General features: G+C 47.8%; 1 protein-coding gene across 4 annotated transcripts in view; it reads right to left on the bottom strand.

Annotated features, from left to right (window-relative positions):
* Positions 1-24,201, bottom strand: part of PSEN1 (presenilin 1) — an 855,645-nt gene that overhangs the window by 429,610 nt on the left and 401,834 nt on the right. For all 4 annotated transcript variants that reach the window (XM_069638637.1, XM_069638636.1, XM_069638638.1 and 1 more), the window contains exons 5-6: positions 18,679-18,746; positions 17,925-18,145 (exon numbers count right to left, since the gene is read on the bottom strand). In XM_069638637.1, the coding sequence (XP_069494738.1) occupies positions 17,925-18,145; positions 18,679-18,746 (289 nt within the window). The remainder of the gene's footprint in view (positions 1-17,924; positions 18,146-18,678; positions 18,747-24,201) is intronic.

Genomic DNA, 24,201 nt, shown 5'->3' with positions numbered 1-24,201 from the left:
TGCCTACACTCTTGCTACTGCAAGGCCGAAGCCTAGTATAGGCCGAAGCCTAGTATAGGCCGAAGCCTGCCGTCAAATTGGAGGATTCCCCTAAATCAGCCATCGGAAGGTCTTCAAAGATGATTGTCGAAATGTGCGTCAAACTGCTACCATGGAAAAGACGATAACGTTATTAATAATTATCAAAGTAGCAGCACTACGGACTCCGTGTATACACGACCGACCACAATGGTGGAAAAAAACAATCTGGCAGACCTTGACTTGTGAGGAATCATGGGTACAGTAGACATCGCACTAGGGATAAGATTACAAACACGCCAAGTCGACGTCCATTTTCGAACTTCGAAAACATGTGCAATACTCTGCACCTTTCACTAGATGTCAGCCTATGCAAAGCATGTGATAAGCCGATTCACACGCTTCAGAACCCTAGCTATACAGACTAGTGAGCAGGGCACAATATCCCTTGCAGATTGAGCAGGGTTCGAAATAGGTGAGCTGGGAGCCATTTAGCTACTCATGAGCTACTTTTAGCTCCTGTTTATCCAATCTTAATTTTGATCACTGTACTACACTCCTAGGTGAGGACTAGTGAGTAGCACACAATATCGCTGGGAGTGGAAAGGTGAGCACGGCCCCATATCCATGAAGAAAAGACAGGGGAAGGAGCAGGTGATGAAAAGAAAAAGTCCCCATGGGAACCAACCAGGGAAAGAGGGATGCCCTTGTGAAGTGCCGGGAGAACACTATAAAAAGCATCAACAATCCTGACACCTTAAATAAAAAGCATTAACTTGAATATTGTCATTGCGTCATTTGTTACAACTTGTGATAGTACACAAACATTTGCTATTGACTTATCTCTTGACTTGGGATTCACAGGAAAATACCCTACATTTTGCTTTGCAATGATATCTTTCCAGATTTTCATCTGGACTAACTATTCACAAGATCAACAACAAAACAAAAAAATAACTGCTTAAACCTAGTATACAGTCCAAACTGGGAATAAACAAGTCCCTGGGTCCAGGTTAGGCCAAGCATGCTCAAGCGTTCCTCGTTCTGCCCAGGGGATTTTGACTACTTTGGCTTTCAGCGAACGACATTGAACGAAGGACGGGTGGAGAGCAGAAGATCCAAGAGTACGACTTTGAGGCAAATCTTAACGCTGATGTCCTTTGTTCATACACCAATATCGACTGAAAGGTAGCAGTGCAGTGTACAACTGGTGCATCAAGCAATTAATGAACTACAGCTAGTGCTGCTGCATGATTTACTAGGGAATCTAATTTTAACTTCTGTAACAAAAGCAGAGTTCTTCTTGGACAGTACAGCGTGCGCATGGGGGAATGGAATAGTCTCTTAGGCAATGAGCTATACAAAGGATTTTCTATAAAAAATGTATTGCTAAACACAAAATACAACCTTAAAAGAAATCAGGAAATTATGATTTTCCACTTCACGAGTTTCAGCAAGTTGCATTCCTTTTTATGTTAACTTAAGATACTCATCCTGATATGGCAACAGGAACTCTGATATTCTCCTTTTGAGCCCTTGGCAGCTGTTACCTTGTTGGATAAGTCGAAGTATGTTTAAATGAAAAAAAACAGGTTCTCAAGGAGCCAATGCACAACTTATTAGCATATTGAGGCCCTGAGGGATGGAAGGCACTAAGCTTCATGTTCATTTGTGGAGAAGAGACGGCATGGGGAAGACAGGTGATATACAATGCAGCTCTTTAAAATGTTCGTAAAGGTGAGACGTTTTTCTGATCAGAAAAACAGCAGACTATTTTTAGTCCAATAACTTCATTGAATGCCTTACTCTTTACAGCACACACTTTACACTGAATGAGTGATGGACGTAGTGGATTCGAAAAGTGCAGCACTACCACTGGCCTACAACTTTGACAAATAATGGCATCAAGAAGAAAGGCATGCAGAGTTCATCCACTTGCTAATTTCCAAAGTAAACGAACGTGCGCCCCAAACCCAGGAACAACCAAGGCACGATACAAATCAATATCCACACAACAACAAAAAATTGCATTATGAGAGACAGTCACAGGACTAAAAGAAGACCTTCCTGCGTCTTTCTGTGTGCCATGGCATACCAAGAAATCCCCCCTCCCCCGATTTATACATACCTCTTTTGCTGTTACTGCAGAATGTCATGTTCATAGGGAGATAAAAATGTCTTTCTCCTTTTGATGAAGTGATCAGACAAAATAAAACCGGCAAATACATCCTGTGGCTAGGAGCAGGTTGCAACAGTTTTATTTGTTTCTATGGCAATCTCTGCTATATTGTCCCATGCTAGGTGTAACGTCAACTCGGTCAGTCCACAGCCATAGATGCAAGCATCTCTTCAAGAAATCTCACCACCTCAACACCTGGACCATTACATCCCCGTTCGACTTGGTAGACACCACCCGTCCCTCTTCTACCCGCCACCCAGTACCCCTCCTCTGTGCCCCTCTGTATCCCACCCCTGCTGTATATTTGTACTGTTATCTCTGAAAAGTGCTCCATTATGCATCTGTACTGCTGTATACTTCTGTAAAGTGCGCCGTTGCTTTTCAAAGCCAGGTCTGCGCTCAATAAATACCATAATGATTTAAATCCAACTATCAAATAAGCCCACGATAGATGGTGGGCGACTGTTGCAAACCTGCAAAAATGTATTTGGGACTGTGTCATGGTCATCATAATATGTGACAAATTGGAGGATGTCGTCCCTTCTCCCCTAGGGAGAAGACCGTTATCATGGGGACAGGGCGGTGAGTCCACAGTACAATAGCCCCCGAAGGGTTGTGCACAGGGGGAGGATCACATGGGAGAGTAAGCCCTTTAAGGGATTAGGGACTACCAATCCCATAGAAGGTGGTATTCCTTTGCTTTATTAGACCCTCCCTCCTTCCCCAAACCAAACTCTCCTTTCCTGTTCCCAGTCAGTGCCAATGTCTTCTATTGTGAGTTCAACCAACCTGGTATGTTAGACCCGACTATCGGTCCTGAAAATACCAACTCTTTCCCATATAACTCCAATACAACTACTGTGAAGAAGATAACCAGAAATATGAAGATCACTCCAAAGAACTGGAGTGAACGGTCTAGTCTTTCACCAAATTTGATTGGCCCAGGTAAATACAAAACCACAGAGGAAAACCAACATGGAGAGACATCCTACGACGAGGAAACCCATGAGACGCTGACTCTGAGAACAGGGGACTGCAGAAGGAGAACTGGTGTAAGCCGAAGCAGACTAGGAGCACAAAAGGTAGTCCACGAAGAAGAAGCTACTTTGCTCGCTGCCCGAACAAACCTCTGGGCGTCCCCAAACCTGGCAAGCCACTGGAAAGCAAAACCCCATCCTGAGAAGGGAGAAGAGAGTGGCAGAGTGACCGCCACCGAGAAGAGAAACTAACGCAAATTGACCTGCGGGGATGCCGCTGACCGCAGAGAACGCCGAAGGCTGCCTCAGAGAGAAGCGAGCCTGCTCGGAAGTCACGAAACACATTAACAGGTACACCGGTAGACCGAGACGTAGTGGAGGTCCGGGAGGAATCAGGGAGCAGCTGAAGAACACGAGATAAGAGGGTCTGGGAACCACACCCATATGAGAGCAAGAGAATAAGAGGGTCTGGGACCCTGAGAGAAGCACAGACAATACAGAAGGTAACATATGATTGGCAGCAGAGTAACCAAGCTATTGCAACATAGCATTGCGAGTGTGGGACCCACACCCATATGAGAGCCAAAGACTAAGAGGCTCTGGAACCACGAGAGAAACCGGGACAGACCACAATAGAGCATATGCTTGGCAGTAGAGTAAACCAAGCTATTGCAACCACACATTGCCGAGTCTGGACCTGCACTCACACGACAATTTGCAAATAAGAGCCTTGGACCCTGAAAGCAAAAGAGGCAGATCAGAAGAACACCTATGCTTGGCAAGAGAGTACACAAAGCTGGTTTAATACAGAAGTGAGAGTCTGGAACTTGCACCTATACGATAATAAAAAAATAATTACAGTCAGGTTTTGTCCAAGACGATAAGTGGTCTGGGACCCAATAAACAAAGGAAAAGAAAGCAGAAGGAATGCAGGGGAAAGGAGCTAACCCCCACTCCTTGGAGGTATACATTGTGTAACATTTCATTTGTTGTTTTAATCACCCGAGTTATTGGAAACCTTTTTTTGGCATGAACTGTCATTACCACTTTACTTTGAAAGAGAACACCCTTACACATTTGGTTTAAGTTATTAGTGTTAGGGTCAGAAGTAGGTTTTTGGAACACGATTGTGACCGACTATTTGACATCCTGACATGTTCACTAGTTTTCTTTGAGGCATGGAAAACCCTCTTAGCTTTAGACACACAGAGGCAGTTTTTTCAACCCTTTCAATGGTTAATAAATGTTTATAACCAAAACTATGCCACCTTTGTGTCAGAGTCTTACTTCTGCACATCACAAATAGTTGTAAAGTACAAGTTGGTTTTCTCAAATTTGTCCTTAAAACTAGAGAAGAGGCACTTTTCCTTTAGATCCCAAATTCGATTGTGTTCAGGAGCAAAGACTTCCAGATAGCGTTTTGATAACAGGGCTGTTCAGTATCATACAAGTGAATTGTCAAGTAGATGGCAACAGTGTGCACACAGTATGTGCTTCTCTGCCGAAATTCATTTAAAAGGCTTGCCTGGAAGTTGGTTGCCTGTAACATACTTGTAATCACATTTGCCCTGGGTTGCCCTACGCTATGAAGTGGATTTGGAAAATATAGATATTTATTAATGAATTCGCAAACCGCAAACCAGCAGCTTGGTCAGCCCCTATGGGTTAAATCGCAGCAACTTTCTGTGCAGACTCATTTGGTCCTTCATCGTGGTTATGAACTTTTTTTTGCAGTTTTCCTATCCACTTCAATGAGACCGAGCATATTTGCAGACTATTTTGAGACCCTGACACGATTTTGGGGAGTAAGGCCCACCCATTTAAACCTCACACCCTTGCTTAAATCATTACATATTAACATATATGGGGAAGTGAGCAGTCCTTAGTGCTGGGCGTGTCAAAGGCAGAGGAAAGATCAAGACGGATAAGAACAGAATGAGAGTTGGAATCGGGATTTGAGAGCAAGTCTTCACAGGTGTTCAGTAGAGCAGTTTCCGTGCCTCTACTGCTCTGAAGCCAGACTGGTGTCGTGCAGACAACCAACAGATTCAGTGTGTTGGATTAGTTAGGCGATGGTCAGCTTCTCCAGGAGTTTGCCCAGGAAGGGGGTAATGAAGATAGGGTGGTAGTTAGCCAGGCAGGCAGGGTCAGCAGAGAGCTTTTTGAGGAGAGGATGCACAAGGGAGCGCTTTAGGAGTAGAGGTAAGGAGCCGGAGGAGAAAGTGAAAAAAATCGGTCAAGGCTGGCATGAGGGAGGCAATGTTGTCCTTGATAGTTCTGGAGGGGCAGGGGAGCACTTGTTTGGAGGAGAATTTCATAGATAGGACTTGTCTAGAGACCTCACCCGATGCTATGGGCGAGCCAGAGGAGAGTAAAAGGGAAGGTGGGGGGGGGGGGGGTCAAGAGAGGACTGAGGGCTGGAGAGAGAGGGTAGTAGAGGGGAGAGAGGACAGGATGTCCTGGGTTTGGGTTAAGATGTGAAAGGCTAGTGAAGTACAGAGGGTCAATGAAGGCAGGGGAGAAGTGGAGACAAGTAGGATTGGCATGTTTGTTGCATATTTTAAACTGCTTGCCCGTGTTGTTAGTGGCCCCAGAGATGCAGGTTGGGAAATGGGTCCTCTTCTTCGAGCGGGTGGAGAGACTGTACTGCCTTTGGAGCAGGCAGTGGCCAATCTCTCAGAGGATGTGCCTGATGCCCGGCACTTCCGCTCAGCCACTCTGCACTTGCGTTTCAGAGAGGCTAGGTCGGCGTCACACCAGCTGTTGCACTTGAAGGCAGGCTTCATGCGGATACTCATGACAGAGTCAAGGATGTCAAGGGTATTAGTGATAGAAGATTAGCAAGAGCAGAGTCAGAGTGGGAGGCGCAATGAAAGTGGCGGCAAAAGCATCAAATGACACTTGTTTCATCAGTCGAATGACAGAGCAGGAGATTGGCAGTGCAGGCATGGGCTTGGCTGCGAGACCTTTGAGATCCAGGTGAGAGGACAAGAGAGCATGGTCAGGCCAGGAGAGAGGTGTAGTGAGAGGGTTGGAGATGGTGACGTCTGTAGAGATGGGAGCATCCAAGGTACACCCGGCTGAGTGTGTCGGACCCGGAGGGATGAAAACAAGCCACAAAGGCTGCGGAAGAGACAAAAAAACGAATTAGGAGAGTCAAGATGAATGTTGAAGTCTCCGAAGAGGAGCAACTTGGAAGTGGAGGCTAGCACAGAAGAGGTGAGGTCAGACCACTCAGGAAGAGGGAGACCGGACATGGGGTCCTATTGATGGTGTCGAGAGTCACGAAGTCTGCAGATGAGGCATTCGAAGGAAACTTAGGTCTGAGTGGGAAGGATAGTAGCAGGGAAGATCAAGGCCACTCCACCACCGACCTGGGCTTAGTAAGGATCTTGTATCTCTAAGGGAGGAGTTTGTCAAAAGCAGTGACAGAACTGGCAGTGAACTACGTTTCAGATAGAGGAAGAACATCAAGGACAAAGTATTTAAAGAGGAGACGTATCATAAGAGTGTTTAACAGAAGAGCAAAAGTTGAGGGTGGTTAGGTGAAGCTGGTTTCCACCTTTGAAGGTCTTCCGAGGAGGGGTACAGGGATGTGGTACGACCATCGGTGTAGGAGAAGGGGCAAGAGGAGTGGCAGACAGAAGATTGACATGAGATGGGAGGAAGTTGATGAGACAGAAGACCGTTATCAAGTGCCATTCTGATGGACATTAACTATGCACCTAGAGGGTAAAAAGCATGCTAAGAGCACTTCCCATCTGGTGCATTAATGGGCGACAAAGGGTAAAGGGTGATTTAAGGAAGGTATGGTATCAAACAGCAAGTGATCACAGTTCAAGGGTGTTTATTGAACTTCCATTGGGTTTGAGAAACGGCCATCTGAACCTAAATCTAAAGATGGGAACCAGCTACGACCATCAAATAATAACGCAGTCCTAGTGGCGTCTGGTCAAGATGAAAGGGACTATACTAATAAACCTATTGCCAATACTTCCTTCTAAATAAAAATAGTGGGGGGAAACAATGTTATGCGAAAGAAAAGTGATCAAGACAGGATATATCAGGATATTCAAGCTGTTGGCTTCCCTTCCCCACGTTTTCAGCACTGGATAAGGCAGCACACTTGAGCTTGGCACAGTCTCTGACTTCTCTAGCACGAAGGTGCAGTTCAAAACATCTGTGCCAAAGTCTCTCTGCCATTCAGTCTCTTTTCCAGAGGACCGGATGCAATAAGACAAAGTTCCTTTCTCCTTAGGGTTTCACAAGTACAAATTCTCTGGTGATTCTCTGGTCCCCCTGCGCCAGACTCGGACCCACTTTCTTAGGATTTCACAGGTGCACATTCTCGGGTGATTTTCTGTTCACCCCAGGCCTCCCTCTGGCGAGTTCAGACCCACTTTAACACAAAGCTTTCAATTGATCTCCCTCTGCCGGGCTTGGACCAACTTTATCAACTTTGCCACAAATGTTCTTTACGGTATCAACATCAAAGACTTTCAGATGTGCGCAGGGTTTTGCTTGACCTGTCGCAGAACCACTTTGATTCACAATTCTCTACAACTCTCACTTTTTAGCTGGATACCTTACAGAGACCTCAAGCGAGCACCCACTTGGATCCGGACCACTCTGTCAAAGGAATCGTATCTTTGTTTCAAACTTCAACCATTCATCAGCAGTTCAACTTTACTTGCATCTATTATCACACATTTCAAGCAATGTCGGTTCCAGCGATCACCATACCTTCAACACAGAACTGTCTTGTATAGGTCTCCCCAACTAAATGGCTGTGTTGATTTCAATGACGCTACTTTGTTCTTGGAGCCAAGGACAGTATCACAGCAGGTCATTCTTCCTGCCTTGATTCTTAACACAGGAGGGCCCCGGGTATCTCCAACACACAATGCAGGATTCTTCAGCCTGTTTTCCTGGTCTTAAGCTTTCCAATCTCAAGGGCTCATGATAGCAACGGTTCCTTGTCAAAAAGGTTACGGGAACTTCGCTCCTTTCAAACCCTCTGTTTCACAGTCTCTCCTCTTGTTAAACTGCCATCTTGGACCTGCTTTTTCCTCGTAAACTGTGCCTCGCTCAGAGTGTGCTCTCGTGCTCCGCCTTTTATCTGTGTGGGGAAGCTCAATGGATGTTAGGCGTGTGTGATGGTCAGTAATCGCTTCACCTTGCCTGACCATTGCATTCGGACACGTCAGGTATACAGCTCGGTGTTAGTCAGTTTTCTCTAATAGCAGGCTGTCCGTGAGAAAGTGATCATGTTTTGAGGGGTGGGGGGGGGGGTTATAGGGGTTGGGGTTACTAAATATCCTACTTGGTAGGAGGGGGTAAAGGTGCTATAAGGAAGGGGATACCGTGTCACACCATCCGGTGTCCCACTCCCACTCCCCAAAGACCCCTCACCCAGGTGATCCTCCCGCACTGGTCCACCCCCAGGAACTGGATCCAAAAGGGATGGCTGTGTCCTGGCCACCTAAGTTAAAACTGTTCAGTGATTTCCAGCCTGACTTGGAATATTCACAGCATGTGAATCTATGAAAGATACCAATGCTGGAGAACCGGAGTTATAGGTAAGTAAATTATTCCTTCTCCAGCATTGGATCCTTCCTAGATTCACAAGCTGTGAATAGATTACAAAGCAGTATTACAACAATACATATGGGTGGAGGAAAACTCCCAGCACAATTTACCACTGGAGACTTACTAACCTCTCACAAAAAGGTTTCACAGAATCAACTGGCCGACTCCATAGACTTCTACAGAATCTGTCGATACAGTAGAACCTGGTGAATGTATGCAACAATCTCCAGGTGGCTGCACAGCAAATGTCAGGCAGCAGGATCCCAGAGAGGAAAGCAGTGGTTGAAGCCGGCGCTCTGGTGGAATGAGCTCGGGGCCTGCATGGAAGCGACCTGCCGGCCTGTTGATGGCAGAATGAAATGCAAGCTGCAATCTATCTTCAAATGGAGGACTTTGACAGTGCCTTCCTGGGCGAAGAAGGTCCAAACGACACAAACAATTAATCCATATCACGGAACATAGTATTTGAGGGTGCGCACCACATCCACAGTGTGCATTGTTTGCTCCGCTGGAGACGGCGTGCCAAAGAATATGGGCAGAACCACTTGTTGATTGAGATGGAAAGAGGACAGCAAGTTAGGCATAAAGGTTGGGTTAGTATGCTGAATAGCCTTGGCCTTGTGAAACTTCAAATAAGGCGGTTTGGAGGAAAATGCCTGGATATCTCCCACTCACGTGGCTGATGTTATGGCACCAAGAAAGCGGTTTTCCAGGAAAGATGCTAAATGGCTGCCTGGTGCATAGTCTCGGAAGTTGGCCCCATGATTCATTCAGTTCCCATGCTGGAGCTGGGCGACAGACAGGTGGAAAAGACCGGAACAGCCCACGTAAGAACTCCTTCACCAGCTGGTGGGACCACAGGGATGGCAGAACGGTTGTACCTGGAGATTGCTGCCAGGTGCACCTTGATTGTAGAATGCGCCAAGTCAGACTGAGCCAGGGACAGCAGATCAAGTAACATATCCTCTGGCCGGATGGTCCCAGGTTGCAAATGATGGTTCCTGGACCACACCTGAAAAAGTTTCTACTTGCTCTTGTAGCACTTTAATATGGATGGAACTCTCGCTCGGACCAGGACTTCCTGACATTCTTCTGGAAGGGACAGAGATCCAAACTCTAAGACCACAGGAGCCAGGCTTGAGTGAGACCGGGTTGTGGTGCAGCACCAACCCCTGGTTCTTGGACAGGAGCATCTGGTGTGGGTTCAGCTTGAGGGGAGCCGCTGTCAAGAGGGCGAGGAGGTTGGAGTAAACTGTCTCGGCCACACAGGGGCCACTAATATCAGTTTGCACCGATATAGTCTGAAGGTGAGGGGAACTCGAGGCACCAGAGGAATCGGGGAAAATGGATACAGGTACTTCCCCCTCCCATGGAAACACAATGGCGTCCCCCAGGTTCTCGTCACAGGTGGCAAAAAGCTCGATCTCCAGAGCTCCCTACGTCTGAAAAAACAGGTGAACTTAATCCTCATACAGCTTCCACTTGTGGCAAGAGCGCAACTCCCTGGAGTGCGCTAGATTGTTCTGAATCCCCGGCAGATGGAGGGGAATGAGAAACATGTTGCGCTGTAAAGCCCAATGCCAGAGGGCTTGGCCCTCCTTTGAAAGCTGTGGGGAGCTCGCTCCTCCCTGCTTGCAGACATAAAACTATCAATGTTGTATAGTCATTGTAGATCCGTACCACGTTACCCACCAGGAGTGGGAAGAAAGACTTCAGGGCCCAGAAAATGACCCACAACTCTAGCAGGCTGATGTTCAGGCTCTTTTGCTCTTTGGACCATAGGCCTCTTATGTTTTGGTCCCGACAGCAGGAACCCCAGCCTTCCATTGAAGCATCCGTTATGATGGTGGCCTTATGGACCGGCAACCTGAAAGGGGCGCCCTTCACCAGATGTTCCCTTAATGACCACCAGCGAAGGCTCTGCCTGAAAGCCTCTGTCAGAACTATATGGTCGATCCAGGACCCTGAGGTTTGTATCCACACGAGCATCCAGGAATTCCTGCACCGGCCTCATTCGAAGCTGGCAGTGAGTGATCAACGGGATACACAATGACAACATCCGCAGTAAAGATTTGTAATTGCACACTGGGGTCACCTGGGCACTGCTGAGGCAGTGCACCTTTTCCAGAAGAGCCGCCACCCTTTCGTTTGAGGGCCTGCAGGTGCAGGTGTCCGTCGAGTCTTGCTCAGAGATAGAATGCCTGTTGTGATGGCACCAGGCGTGACTTTGGAAAGTTTATGGAGAAACCTAGTTGCTGTAGACACTGAATGGTGGCTGTGGTGTTGACATCTGCCAGCAGGTAGGAGGGGGCTCTCACCAACCAGTCGTCAAGACACAGGTATATGTGTATGAGCCACCACTGGCGCAAGGCACTTGGTAAACACCCATGGAGTAGACCGCAGGCCGAAAGGAAGGGCCTTGAATTGATCATGTACTCCTGCCACCACGAAGCGTAGGTAGCGCCAGTGTGTGCGGCGACTAGGGATGTGAGAATAAGGGTCGTTGAGGGACACAAAGACTACTCCGTGCTGTAGCTGAGACAGGACTTGTTGTAGAGTCACCATAGGGAACGTTTATGCCTTTAGAAATGTGTTGAGCACCCTTAGGTCTAATATGGGCCTCCAACTCCCCGACTTGTGCAGTGGCTTTTTCCTTACCAGATAGTAGCAGGAGTAGACTCCTGTGCCCACTTCGTTCTTCAGCACCTTCTCCATCGCCCCTTTCTGTAGCAGAGCTTGCACTTCCTGCAGCAGAAGTTGTTGCAACCTTTCAGTCTTGTGTGCAGGAGGAATGTCTGGTGGAAAGTCTATAAATTCCAGGTACAGCCCTGCTGGAGGAGGGATAGCACCAATTTGTCGGTCGTGATGTTTCTCCATTCTTTGACAAATCTTAACAGGTGTCGGGGAGGACTTGGCCCTGGGCTGGTCATGCTTGCATGCCAGACTGGCCCCTAGATTGGGAGGGGCCACCGTGGCACAGAGAACCCCTGTCGGATTGTGATTTCTTCCTATCCTGGTCCCCCAAGTACAGTGTTTTGTAGGAAGGAGGAGGACAGGTATGGGGAGAGGTTGTCCTGAAAAGTCCTACCAGAACGCCTTTTACCAGAGCGAAAGGACTGGCGCCTGACTGGTGCCTCGGTTGTAATGTGCCCAGGGAACAGGCATTCTCTGTCTGTTTTAATGGATTGTAAAGACTCCTCCACCTTTTTCCAAATAGGTCCTTTCCATCCAAGGGCATATCTATGAACCGGGACTGGACATCAGGACGAAAGTCTGTGGCCTTGAGCCAACCTTGCCAGTGCAGGGACGCTCCATTTTTAAGCTGGTGAAAACCAGTGTTTGAGATTTCCACCGAGACGGTGATGACATGGTCGAAAGCCAATTCGCCCTCATGGAAGATCTCGATAGCTTCCAGTCTCTTGTCATTGTGCAGAAACTCCAGAATGGGACCCATCTTATACCACAACTCACGATCATATCGTGCGAGAATGGCCAATGCATTCACCGCCTTGAAGGTCGCGGCTGTGGTGGTAATCATTTTCTTGCCGAAGTCATCAAGACTCTTGCCCTCCTTGTCTGGGGGAAATGAGCAGGACGACCATGGGTTATCTGACCTCTTCCTGGCAGCAGCAGAATCAACCTAGTCTGGTGTGGGTTTGGTGCGAAGGCAGGCAGGAGCTGCCAATTGCAAACTGTTTGGCTTTTCACCCATTTTTTTGTTAAAGTATTCTCTAAAAAGCAACATTTTAACCCATTATTTAAAAAATTCACGGCCGGAAAACCCTCCACGAACCCACATTGATTGGTTCGGGCTCCCTCAATGCGCTCGGTCGCTATGGCATTTTTGTGGGAAATATGTATGCCCCTCCACTTAAATTCACCAGCTTCCACTGGCCCTTGGACTGTTGGGAATGGGGTGGGGGAAGCCCAGGGACTGTGGTGGGAGCAGGGTCTGTGATGGGGAGAGCCCAGGGACTGGGTAGGAGTGAGATGAGGGAGCCAAGCGACTTTGATGGGAGCAGGTGTGGGAGCCCAGAGACTATACTGGGGGCTGGGTACAGTGGCAGTGCACAATAATTCATAGCCATTTGTACATCCTGTCCATTTGGCATTTTTGTCGAGCCCAGCCTGCCCAAATTTTGCTAAAGGGGGCGGGGGGTAAGAAGGGGGCAGGGGGGATAAGGGGGGGGGGGGTCGACCAGGCCAAAAAAGTTTGAAGTCCACTGCAGGACACTGTCTTTTTGTTGTTCCTCCGGGTAAGGCCGAACATCTTGGCCGCCCTGGCCATAAGCGCATGGAAGGCCCAGACCTCATCAGGGGGGGGGAGCCCCCGATTGAAATATCATCTGGTTCCCCCTATCGGTTGTGATGAAATCTTCAAATTCATCAGTGTGGGATGAATGTGTGGAAGCCACTTCATCCAAGTGGTCAAGATCTGCGTCTGTCCCTGTTTCCGACAGTTGCTGGGTTTGCTTCTCCTGGGGGGTTCGTGCAATAGCATTATCTTCCCTGGATGGTCCAGGGGTATCTGTGCGAGGCCTCTGCTGCAAGGTTGTCACCAGTGTGGTTAAGGTGGATAAAATGTCCAACAACATGTACCTTTGGGAAGGCAAAGATGGAGCTGGTTGCATCGGAGGCAAATCATCCCTTTCCGGAGACGTGTGCAAGGGTGATAATACTGGCTACTAATACTCCTCTACACCGACAGAGGAATAAAGACTTGGCTCTACTACGAGAGACTCCCAGAACCCCTGTGTTTTGCATATCAAAAAGTTACTTTGGGTCTCACTGTAAGTTACTAGGGGAATCCAGACGTGGACCCATTGCTCACTGTTCTTAGAGAGGCACAGCTCCACCTCACTGATGAGGCCCAGCCAGGCAGAAACGCATGTCTGGAGTTGCTGTTGGTACTCTTGTTCAGAAGAGAATTGCCTAGCATTTCGGTGCTGGACTGCCCTTGTGCAGGACAAAGACTGATATTTTTGGGATATTTCTCTTCTGTGAAAAGGATAGTGAGCCAAGACTCCTCCGCAACTGAGGCTGGTAGAGAGACTGCCAGAACCCCCCTGTTCTACTAAGATTGTACCTTCTGGTAGTACAGCCACCCCCAAGGTTAGGGTACGATGCCCGTGGTCGAGCCGCCAGTGATGACAGTGTGCTTGTTGGGTTGTCAGAGACGTTTGTCACTATGGTGGTGATCCTATGAGAAACCCCAATTTTTCCTGTTGACAAGGATGTCAATGACGGTGTCACAGTCGTCGACGTGGTAGCCGTCGGCAAAGTCTTCGCTGACAGAGCAGCTTGTCTGCTCGTCATCGCGGTTTTCGCCATTCACGGCTTCATCGGCGGAGCGCTGGTGGACGGCGTTGATGGTCTTGGTGTAGAAGACCTGGTGGGAGGCCTGTGCATTGACGAGGACTTCCCTGACGCCGAGTTCAAAGACGATGTCGATGGGGTAGCTTTTGCCGCCGAAGACGAAGATTGGCTCAGATTTACAAGCAGGTTTTGTTGAAGGTGTTGCTTCCATGGGGTGATGGAAAAGGCCTTGGCTGCCCTTTGCAGACAGCCCTGGGCCACTCACCTTTGGTGGAGACGGGTCCTTGTAGGAAGATCTGGGTTTGCCAACAGAAGCTTCCTTGTGCTTCCTTTTGCTGGTGGAGTTGACATCATGCGACCTAGACCTCTTACTAGAGGTGGTTCACTGCGTCGTCCTGCCCTGCAGTAGCGAGGCATGGCTCTGTATAGACACTTCGACAGAGGGCCCCACTGGCGCCACCGGTGCCAGGCATTTTGTGAACACCTTTGGTTCAGACTTTAAGCCGAATAGTAGGGCCTTGAACTGGTAGTGTTGGCCTTGTGCCACAAACCATAGGAACTTTGAATGTTTTGTGTGGATGGGGACATGGAAGTATGCATCCTCTAGGTCCAACAACGTCAAGAAGTCCCCTTCCTGCAGATGGAACGAGCATGTGCTGTAACGTGACCATCCTTCCTGCCTTTTTGGGACTTTCAAGTACTTGTTAAGACGACATAAAGGCAGGATGGGTCTCCAACCTCCCCCACCCAGTCTTCTTTCTGACTAGAAAGTATCTGGAATAGACTCCGGAGCCATTGGGGAACTATCGCCCCTTTCCGTAACATGGCTCGCACTTCTTCCAGGTGCTGAGGGATGTTATGCTCCTGACGGGGAACCAGTGGAATACAAGGGCACCTGCGTTGGAGCTCCAAGGTGTGTCCCTGGGTGAGAGCGTCAGGCACCCATCTGTCAGTGGTGATCTTCCACTCGCAGACAAACCTCATCAGCCGGCCTCCCACTGGGGTGCACGAGTGGGGCCCAACTGCTTGGCTGGTTCAGGCTTGCTTGGGCGTTGGCACCCTGTCATGTGGGTGACGGCGACCTCTGCTACCGTAGAACTGACAGTGACCCCTGTAGGCTTCCTGCATGGAGGATCAAGGAGGTTGCCTGCCCAACATGGTGTATCCTTTGGATACTCGGTTTTCCCCTGGAGTAGTAAAAAGACGATGAGCGATGCTACTGTAGAGTGCCAAGGGAACGTGCCATCTCCGTGCCTGTTTCTTATGGCTTGAAGGGATTTGTCGACCGCTTCCACGAACAGATTCTCGTCGTCGAAAGGCATGTCCAGCACCTTTGCATGAACGCGCAGGCGAAAGTCAGTGGCATTCAACCATCCCTGCCGATGAAGGCAAGCACCGTTTCCCATCTGTTGGAAGCCTGTGCCTGCGATGTCCAATGCCACCATAATGGCATGGTCCAACGCCACCTCCCCTTCCTGGAGGAGTGCAAGCGCCACAGTTTTCTTGTCATCAGGAAGGAATTCCAGGATAGGGCCCAGCTTGTACCAAAGCTCCCGGTCATATGGATGCTGAAATGTAGATGACTTTTTGACATGGCGTCCCTCTTCTTCCCCTCGCTGTCTGGGGGGGACTGGTGATGCAGAGGCCGGGTTGACTTAACGCTTTTTTGCAGTGGCTGACACTACCGAGTCCGGTGACGGTTGTGAACTCAAGCACTTGGATGCAGAGTTCGGCACCCTGTATTTCTTCTCCAACCAGTCTCATTTGGTTGGAGCAGTATATTGGTTTTTCATGAGGGCCAGGCCTTCCTCCCAAATGTCCAAAAAGGGTACAGACATGATCATCTTCCTCTTGGACTCCCGTTGCTGAGAAGAAGCCCTCCTTTTTGGTTTCATCAGACACCAGCTGGAACAGCTCGGAGGCCCTGGAGATCGATGGGAATGATCCCACCTCGTCTGGTGGAGAGCATCTATGAGGGGCAATCAGGTGTGGTGATTCGTCGTCTGCCAGGACAAAGTCCTTCTTTGGTTCCTGTGACTATGTCCGTGCCAGTGTCCGTGTGTGTATCTGGGTCTGCTGGTGGAGTCGGGTCCTGACGTGGTGGAGGAGGCTGATGTGGCGGCATCGGGTGACACTTCCTCTTTTCACGTGGAGGCTGCACAGGAGCCTGCAGTACAACAAGTTCTAGTGTTGGAGGCATCCTTTGCTGGATCTCCGTCACTAGGTAGAAATCTGAAGATGGCTGCCAGAGGCGAGCTTAGGGAGAGGACTGTCATTGGATGGGGGCAGTATGACCCCAGAGGACAGTGATTGGTTTAGAGGAGAAATACCGTTTTAAAGTGAAAGTTTTTTCTTTTACCAAGGATTCCCAGCCTGACAATGGGGAATATTCATGAGCATGTGAATCCATGCCAGACCCCATGCTGGAGAAAATCGTGCTTACAGGGATGTTTCCCCCAAGAACCTTTATGTTACAGCCATCATGAAACAATTTCTATGCAATAGTCTTTTGCTTAAAACAACCATTTAACTTTATTTCTGTGTCAGTAGTTGCGCTCCCTCAGCTATTTGACACTTAGTTGCTGTGCGTGTAGGGTGTTTGAACGAAGAAAATAAGGAGGTCTGTATTGGGAGATCACTGAACAATTTAACAGTGTCCATCCAGTATGTCGTGTGCAAAACGCAGCTGGGCATAAATCACAGCTGACAATGAGGGGGAAATAGAATCACAGCAGGATTGCAGAGTCTGTGGGTAACAATTAATCTAGGGCAAACATGCACAGTGGGGCAATAATTTGTCTAGAACACTAGGGAGCAGAATGAGTGTGGTAACAATCTATGGCAAATGCTTGAAAACAATGGAGCAACAACTAATAAACAACAACACATGTAATGGGAAACAAACTGTGGCAAACAACTGATCCAGGAAAGACAGCAATTAATACAGGGAGTAACAATGAATATGGTAGGAAGCATATACTCTAGGGCAGAACCTTAACACAGTGGGGCCACAACTCACCTGGAACATTAGGTAGCAGAATACAGAGGTGCAATCGGCATCGCCTGGGGCATTCCTGTAACATTACCCTTGTATTGTGTGTACAACCTACCTACAATGCTCCTTCAAGTCAACTACCCCAAACTGTTTCCCACCATCAGTTCAGTCATGAAGCAGAGCTTGGCAGAAATAACTGCTGGAACAATGGTGTTGAGGGGGATGCAGGGAGAGGTTGTAAAATCACAAGAGGACCATTCCAAAGCATAAGAATCTACTAGGTTGATTTTAGTTCAAGGGTCAGAGTATACTATGTGTTATGCTGCCTTGAAGTTCTTAGTGGAGAGTGGGATGCTCTGCCTCTCTGGATGATGACTGAGCTGTGACCTGTGAATAGATCATGCTCCATTCTCTGAATAGGTTTTTATGTATTTGCCCTGGCATATTTTATTTCAAAGGGTACTTGCACAGCTCTGTAGTTCTTACACTGTGTTGCATTAGTGGACACATATTTGTATGGAAGAGATGTGTTGGTAGGGAGCCCAGTACGTGTTTAGATTAACTTCATGGGAAGAAATGAGAACAGCAAGGGTGGCAGATATTTAAGTGTTTTGAAAAGAAATTATGCATTTGAGTTCCAGAAGTAAACTGGAAGCTACAGAAAGAAATGTAGAATGAACATTTTAATCTGCAGAATAAAGAGACAAAACTGAATCTACACATTTTAAAACTGTGACTACAGAAAAGGAAACAATTTTCTTTGCATACATTGCTTCGAAGTCAAATAGCTGGGAAAGTCTATGAACGGAATGCAGCAGGCAGGAGAATAAATGTGCAGACAGGAGCTTACCATACACAGATATAACTGCCAAGATCAGCCATGCAGTCCACTCCGGTAGGTACTTGATGAAGACGAGTGCCATCAGGGCACTAATCATAATGAGATAAGCTTGCTGCAGCCGGAGTGGCCCTTTCCAGTGAATGCAGATCATCCCAACCACACCGAAGTTCCAGATCATTAGGGCTAGCGTGATATAGTCCATGGCGACATTATAGGTTTTCAGGACTTCTCTAGAAAGCAAAAGTAATCGCTTGTCAAAGGCATGGTGTCACAGAAGAAATGCATTTAATTGCAATATCTAAACAAGTATTCCCACAGAAGAAATATTGTGTTATAGAATATGCTTTACCTTTCACATGTTAAATGCTTTTTGTGGAGAATTAATGCATTATCATCAAATGAATTGTGATTAAATAATTGTGTACAAAAGTCTTGGAGCATAATGTGTGTCTGCGATATTTTTAGTATTAATACTCACAGAAGGTTAAGTACCTTCTGTGCGTATTAATACTACACATATTTAACATCTTTAACTTGTCTAGTGATCTATTCCATTCCACACACAAATCCTTCTGATGTGAGAAGTTCAATAATGTTTTAATACATTGCCCTTATATCAGGGATTAAGAAAAACCAACAACTAGAGTGAAATCATTTATGTTCCTTCCGTTGATCACAGAAAAAGATTACGCGTTTTATATGTCTGCTGATAGTGGCAGGATCGGCCAGCCCTCAACGAAACCTATCCTACATTGGCACTCACCCCAAGTACATGAAAGAGAAGAAGAAAAGCAGGAGTAGGGACGACACAATTAGCCATCCATGGATTACCTAAAAAATAAAAAAAAAGTACAAAAAGTAGTTACAATTTAGCATTGGGTACTTGCCTGTGCACATTTTGCAGGCACCTTCGTTTAAAGATAGGCAAGTTTAAATTACAAATAAGATCTCCCTGTTGATGACATCCTACACAAAAATAAAATGTAAAACTCATAACCTGACTGTAATCTTCCCACAATAGAATGATGCTGTCTGAAGTAACTCACTGGTCTTAATTCAAATTACAATTGGAAGAAATGCAAACAGAAATGTGCCCCGTTTGCCACTGTAGACAAATGTTCCAAGTTTGTAATACACGACTACCAAAGAACTAACTGGGTGAAGTGAGGTAGCAAGGTCTGTAGAATAAAGAGGTGCACACCATTTATTCCACTATTTTAACACTCTGCTTTATGTAATACAATTGCATTATTAAAAAAGACAAGGGAGACCAGAATGAAAGAAGGTTAAATGGCACCAGTAATGTGTATTTTCTATTTTGAACTCGTCTTAATTAGCATTGACGGTTTATAGTGCAGAAATTTGCTGTTTTGAGATGAAAGTGCTAAAACAAACTTGATTGGATGCCCTGTGTGAAACCCTTTTGGATTTCCAAGGGTGCATCACACCCAACGTTTGGTTAAGTTGCAAGAGATCTATATAAAGGTCCACACATATGCTGCTGTCTTCCAGCTCAGCAATCTAAAACGCTCAGCCCTTTATCCTTCTGAAGTCGAGTACCATTGAACTGTAAATAAGATCTATTATCACAGCACCGTCAATCAGGAGGAATATGGCACGAAACAGTATACAAAATGATTATTATTAAAATTGAGGACTTTGACCATGTGAATGCTTCACCATCCCAGTTATGAAGTTGTATTTAAAGCATTAGCCTGACTAAAAGTTGCAAAGAATAACTTATGCACAAGGATTTGGGACTATCCCCCAGTAAGTTGAGCAGATGTAGGGTGCGGTGGTATTGAGCCATTGTAAGGTGCTGAACAGATGTAGATTATGATGCAGGTGCAGAGCGGGTGTAGCGTGCGGAGCGGATATAGAGTGTTGAGTAAACGGGTGATATATGTGCGGGATAGAATGATATGAGTGCATGGAACGTTTGAAAGAGCATGGCAGTGAACGGTTTGTTTGAGTACTTGAAACAGTCGTAATGCATGGAACGGATGGAGTACATGGTACTATTAGAGTGGGCCATATCATATCTCCACGCTTACTCTCTTCTTTACACCACCACTCAACTAGAACACAGCGATACTATGACACCATTTGGTATAGCTGTTCTCATACCAACACCTGCCTCATACTCCCCATCAGCCTAATTAAACACTGCTGGTTATACACCCTCCAGCCTAACGCAGCCCGAATCCGTCTGGATAAAAACCTGCCAGAACGAACACACACTCTTGATCTCTCAACCACCACATCTACTGCTAGAAAGCAGCTATCACACGAATGCCACACCAGCTGCACACACATCCGGTGCTCACACGCACCGTTTGACTCTCTCTATTCTCTCCACTGACTTGAACTTCGGTTCCCGAGGGCGTTCAACCTACCAGCGCCTCGAGACCATACCAATGGTACATAAGGCGCTATATAAATGTAAAATAACATAACAATCCCACAGTAAGTGGGAATCAAGGCATTTTGGTTTGGTACAGACTGTCATGTGGCTACGTTTTCCATCAATGGTACCTGACTTGTATGTGCGCCAAATCAAATTATAGAGCAAAAAGATGACCAACAATGAAAAATAAAAACAGAAATCAAAACAACCCATAGATCTGATTGAGGCAATAAGCTAGAGTCAAACGATGTACCAGCGTCTGCTGCCCAGTTGTTGAGAACACTATTTATCCTGCCATGAAAGTCAAAGGCATCAAGCAATTTCCCAGTGCAGGAGGCACACATTCGAATCATGCATTTATGAATAGTTAAGCTACATTTTATTTTGCAAAACCAGTCTATACAATTTACAGGAATTTATCATCCATCATTTTCAGATGGCTAGTGTACAACATTCTGTACTGCATGCCTAACACGCTGTGAATATTTTAGACATGGACCCAACATGTAAAGGCTTGCCTATGTACTAGGATTACTAACATATTAATGCTTTTGGCACACTGGAGAATTAATTGGTTACATAATCATATGTGCCTACTACAACCTGTATAAAGTTATCTGTCGAGGGCATTAAAACAGTGGAATATATTAATTGAGAGGCACCTAATGCATTAATTCATTGGCTGGAGAAAATGCAGTGTTGGGTGACCTGATCACTTAATAAAAAGGTAAATGTCCATATACCAAAGTACCAGTATGCTGTCTCAATAGGGATATTTTATTTCCATTTGAGCTTCCCTGTGAAAAGGAGTAGGGTAATCTGTCACTGCTTTAGTGTTAGTGAAACGTGGAAGCGGTCCATCTTAGATCAGTCACATTTGTAATGGGGCATGCGGACTCATGCAATGCAGAAATCCGCCCACTGCCATACTAAAGGTGTCCAGGACATGGTGCAAGTAAGCAAAATACCGTTACAGACACCACCAGCCAGTGATGGGACGCTGATCACCCCATCGCTGGGTCACCAACTTTCATACCTCTCACCCCTTTTCCTGCTCAATATCTCACCTCTTACTCTCCTCTCACCAGCAATGTATGTCTCACTCTTGCTCTAAAACTCATCTCTCACAACTGCAGATTTCAATCTCTCACACTCACTTCTGATTTGCCTGGATTACTTGCGACTATGTCTGATGTATAAAGCATGAGGCGAGGAATTCCGGAGAGATTGGTGGCCAAGGAAAGCCACTCTAAACAATGCAACCCTACTGGAGGTGTGTGTGTTAAAGTCCTCTGTATGGCTCTGGGGACCACTAATGGTGACACAGGGGGCTAGGTGTCACCTTGAGCCAAGGCATGTTGGGGCCAAGGGTGGTATGTGGAGGACCCCCCGGTCATGCAACTTTGGTCCCGATCAGATGGCAGGAAGCGACATGGCATAGTGCCGGTAGGCATTCCAGTCCTGGGAGCAAAATCTTTTCCACTCCATGATCCATTTAGGCCAACATACCCCCAACAATTCTGTCCCTTCTGAAACATTTTGCAATATCAGGGTCAACCCCCTCCCCCCCACCCTGCTTACCCTTGCCGGACAGACCTTGACGCACCTTCTTGACTGACCCAAATTCATGTGCTACAAATGTGAAGCTTTCCCTTCAAGGGAAAGCTCTCCACTGCACTTGCCGATTGTATACAGGCAAGTAGAGGATGTTACAACCTTGCCTGGCAAGTCAAACAGCTTTCTGCAACAATTTGCGGAGAACGCAGTAAACTCTGTGGGACTGCAGAATCAGCAAGGCAGGTGAGCAGAAAGGAAGGTCCCATGTGTCAATATCCCCGCAAAATATTGCCATACAGAAATATCACCATATTTTTACGGCAATATTAAGGCATGGAACCTGCGGGGGACACCCTGCTTTATTTTTAAAGGAGCGGGGGAGGGGGCGTGGCCTGGAGCGCTGACTATGCAGTTGCTTCCTTGATGGCCTCCGTGGGACGCCCGCTGCATCTCAGCTTCTTAAGGCTCCCATGCAGCGTTTACGAACCTAATTAGGTGAGGTGGCGTGAGAAGGTTCGGAGCCCCGCCGGCGTGCTGCTGGGACCCAGAATCGCCAAGATGAAGATAATCGGGCTCTCCTTATCCCGCGGCCCCTCCGCCGCGTAATCCAAGATGGCGGACGGGACCCAGCGACAACAACCGAGACGTGGCCTCGCCATCGGAGCTCCTCCTGTGGACCCCTGAGTCTACCTGGACCCAAGAGCCTCCCGCCTTACATGACCGGAGGGATCCGAGCCACATGCCTGTGCTCCAGCTGATACTCCCGGCTGCGCTCTGGGGAACGCTCTGGGAGACGAGGCGCGCGGACGGCGGAAGGCGGGGTAGGTGCCCCGGGCCTCCTCTGTTTTGGCCCATCCCCCCGGACATCACCAGGGGGATAAAACCCTGCAGCCACCCCAACCGCACCTGCGGCGCACCACGACACGCAGCTGCTGTCTCCCTGCTCTCGCCCTCTGCTGTATCCCTCCGCCTCCACTCCAGAAGAGGGGGCTGGAGCCGGAGAGTCTTCGGGGGTGCACCGCAGAACAACCCTTCAATTGTGAGGAGGCTGCAACACCTCATTGCCCCCGAACTCTGCACCTCTGCGGGATTGGACCTACTGGCTTGTGGTTCAGGTCAGCGGCGCCATGTTCTGCTGCCCTCTTTATTGAGCAATCCGCCTTGAAATAGACCCTCTACTGCCACCACTACCACCAAGAGTCTTGCTAACACTCGTGGCGATCTGGGTCCTCATCCTCCACCTCAAAAGGCTACCCTGGACTGGTGTGCTCCAGTATCTAAGTTGCTCCCTCTCATCTCCCCATTTGCTTCCTGGGGCGCCCCGGCCCGCATTCACCCTCCCCTTGTCCGACTTGGCACCAGGGAGACAGGGACAACACTGCAATCCTCTTCCTCTTTACTCGCACTGGAATCACCTACGCCAGAGTCCAACCAAGACATCGGAACCCTCACCCCAACCCTCAGAGGCCTCAAGCTACCCTCAAACCATCGCCACCATTGCGATTGAGCTACCTGCAGCCATTGACCCTCTCCTGTCAGACCACATTATGTCTAGGCAACCGAAATCCACCAAGTCCTCAGACATAGCAACAATGCTAATGTCATCCGACAAAGCGAAGAAACTGGACACTCTCCCCTCCATCTCACGAGAATCCCTGGACAACAAGGTACCTCTAGCGACCAAGGAGGATATCTGTGAATTCATGGCTGACATTAAAACCGAATTTCGATCATGTATGTCTGAGCTTACCGCCAAGTTGGAGAACACTGATAAAAGGGTTTCAGAGATGGAACAGAGAGTGGGAGAGATTGAAGATCGAGCCCAGGACCACGCCTCCTCCCTGACTGAGGTCCAGCGTTCCGTTGGGCTTCTGCAGGACAAGTGCGAAATCCTGGAATATAAGCAGGAGGACATGGAGAACAGAGCCCGGCGCAACAACCTCCGCATTCGGGGGGTTCCCATGTCAGTCCCAGACCAAGGGCTGGCCGAATATGTAGGCCTTTTCTTTCAAACTCTCCTCCCCGATCTGGAGGACTCACTACTGCTACTAGATCGCACTCACAGGCTAAACCCCCGTCGTGGGGTGGAGTCAGACGGCCCACCTGATGTTATCACCAGGGTGCATTTCTTTGCGACAAAGGAAGCCATATCAGCAATAAGTCGCTCCGAGAACGAAATCACCTTCCAGGGGAACCCCCTTCAGATCTATCAAGACCTATCTCCGTTGACCCTTCAGAAAAGGCAAGCCCTTCGCCCACTAACCACCTTTCTTCAAGCCCAAAAAATTCGCTACAGATGGCTCTTTCCCACAGCTTTGCAAT

This window comes from Ambystoma mexicanum, chromosome 14, assembly GCF_040938575.1.
Source record: "Ambystoma mexicanum isolate Mex_15411 chromosome 14, UKY_AmexF1_1, whole genome shotgun sequence".
In the NCBI taxonomy this organism is placed as follows: Eukaryota; Metazoa; Chordata; class Amphibia; order Caudata; family Ambystomatidae; genus Ambystoma; species Ambystoma mexicanum.
Note: the sequence above shows the minus strand (reverse complement) of the source record. Positions and strands in the feature narration are given on the sequence as shown.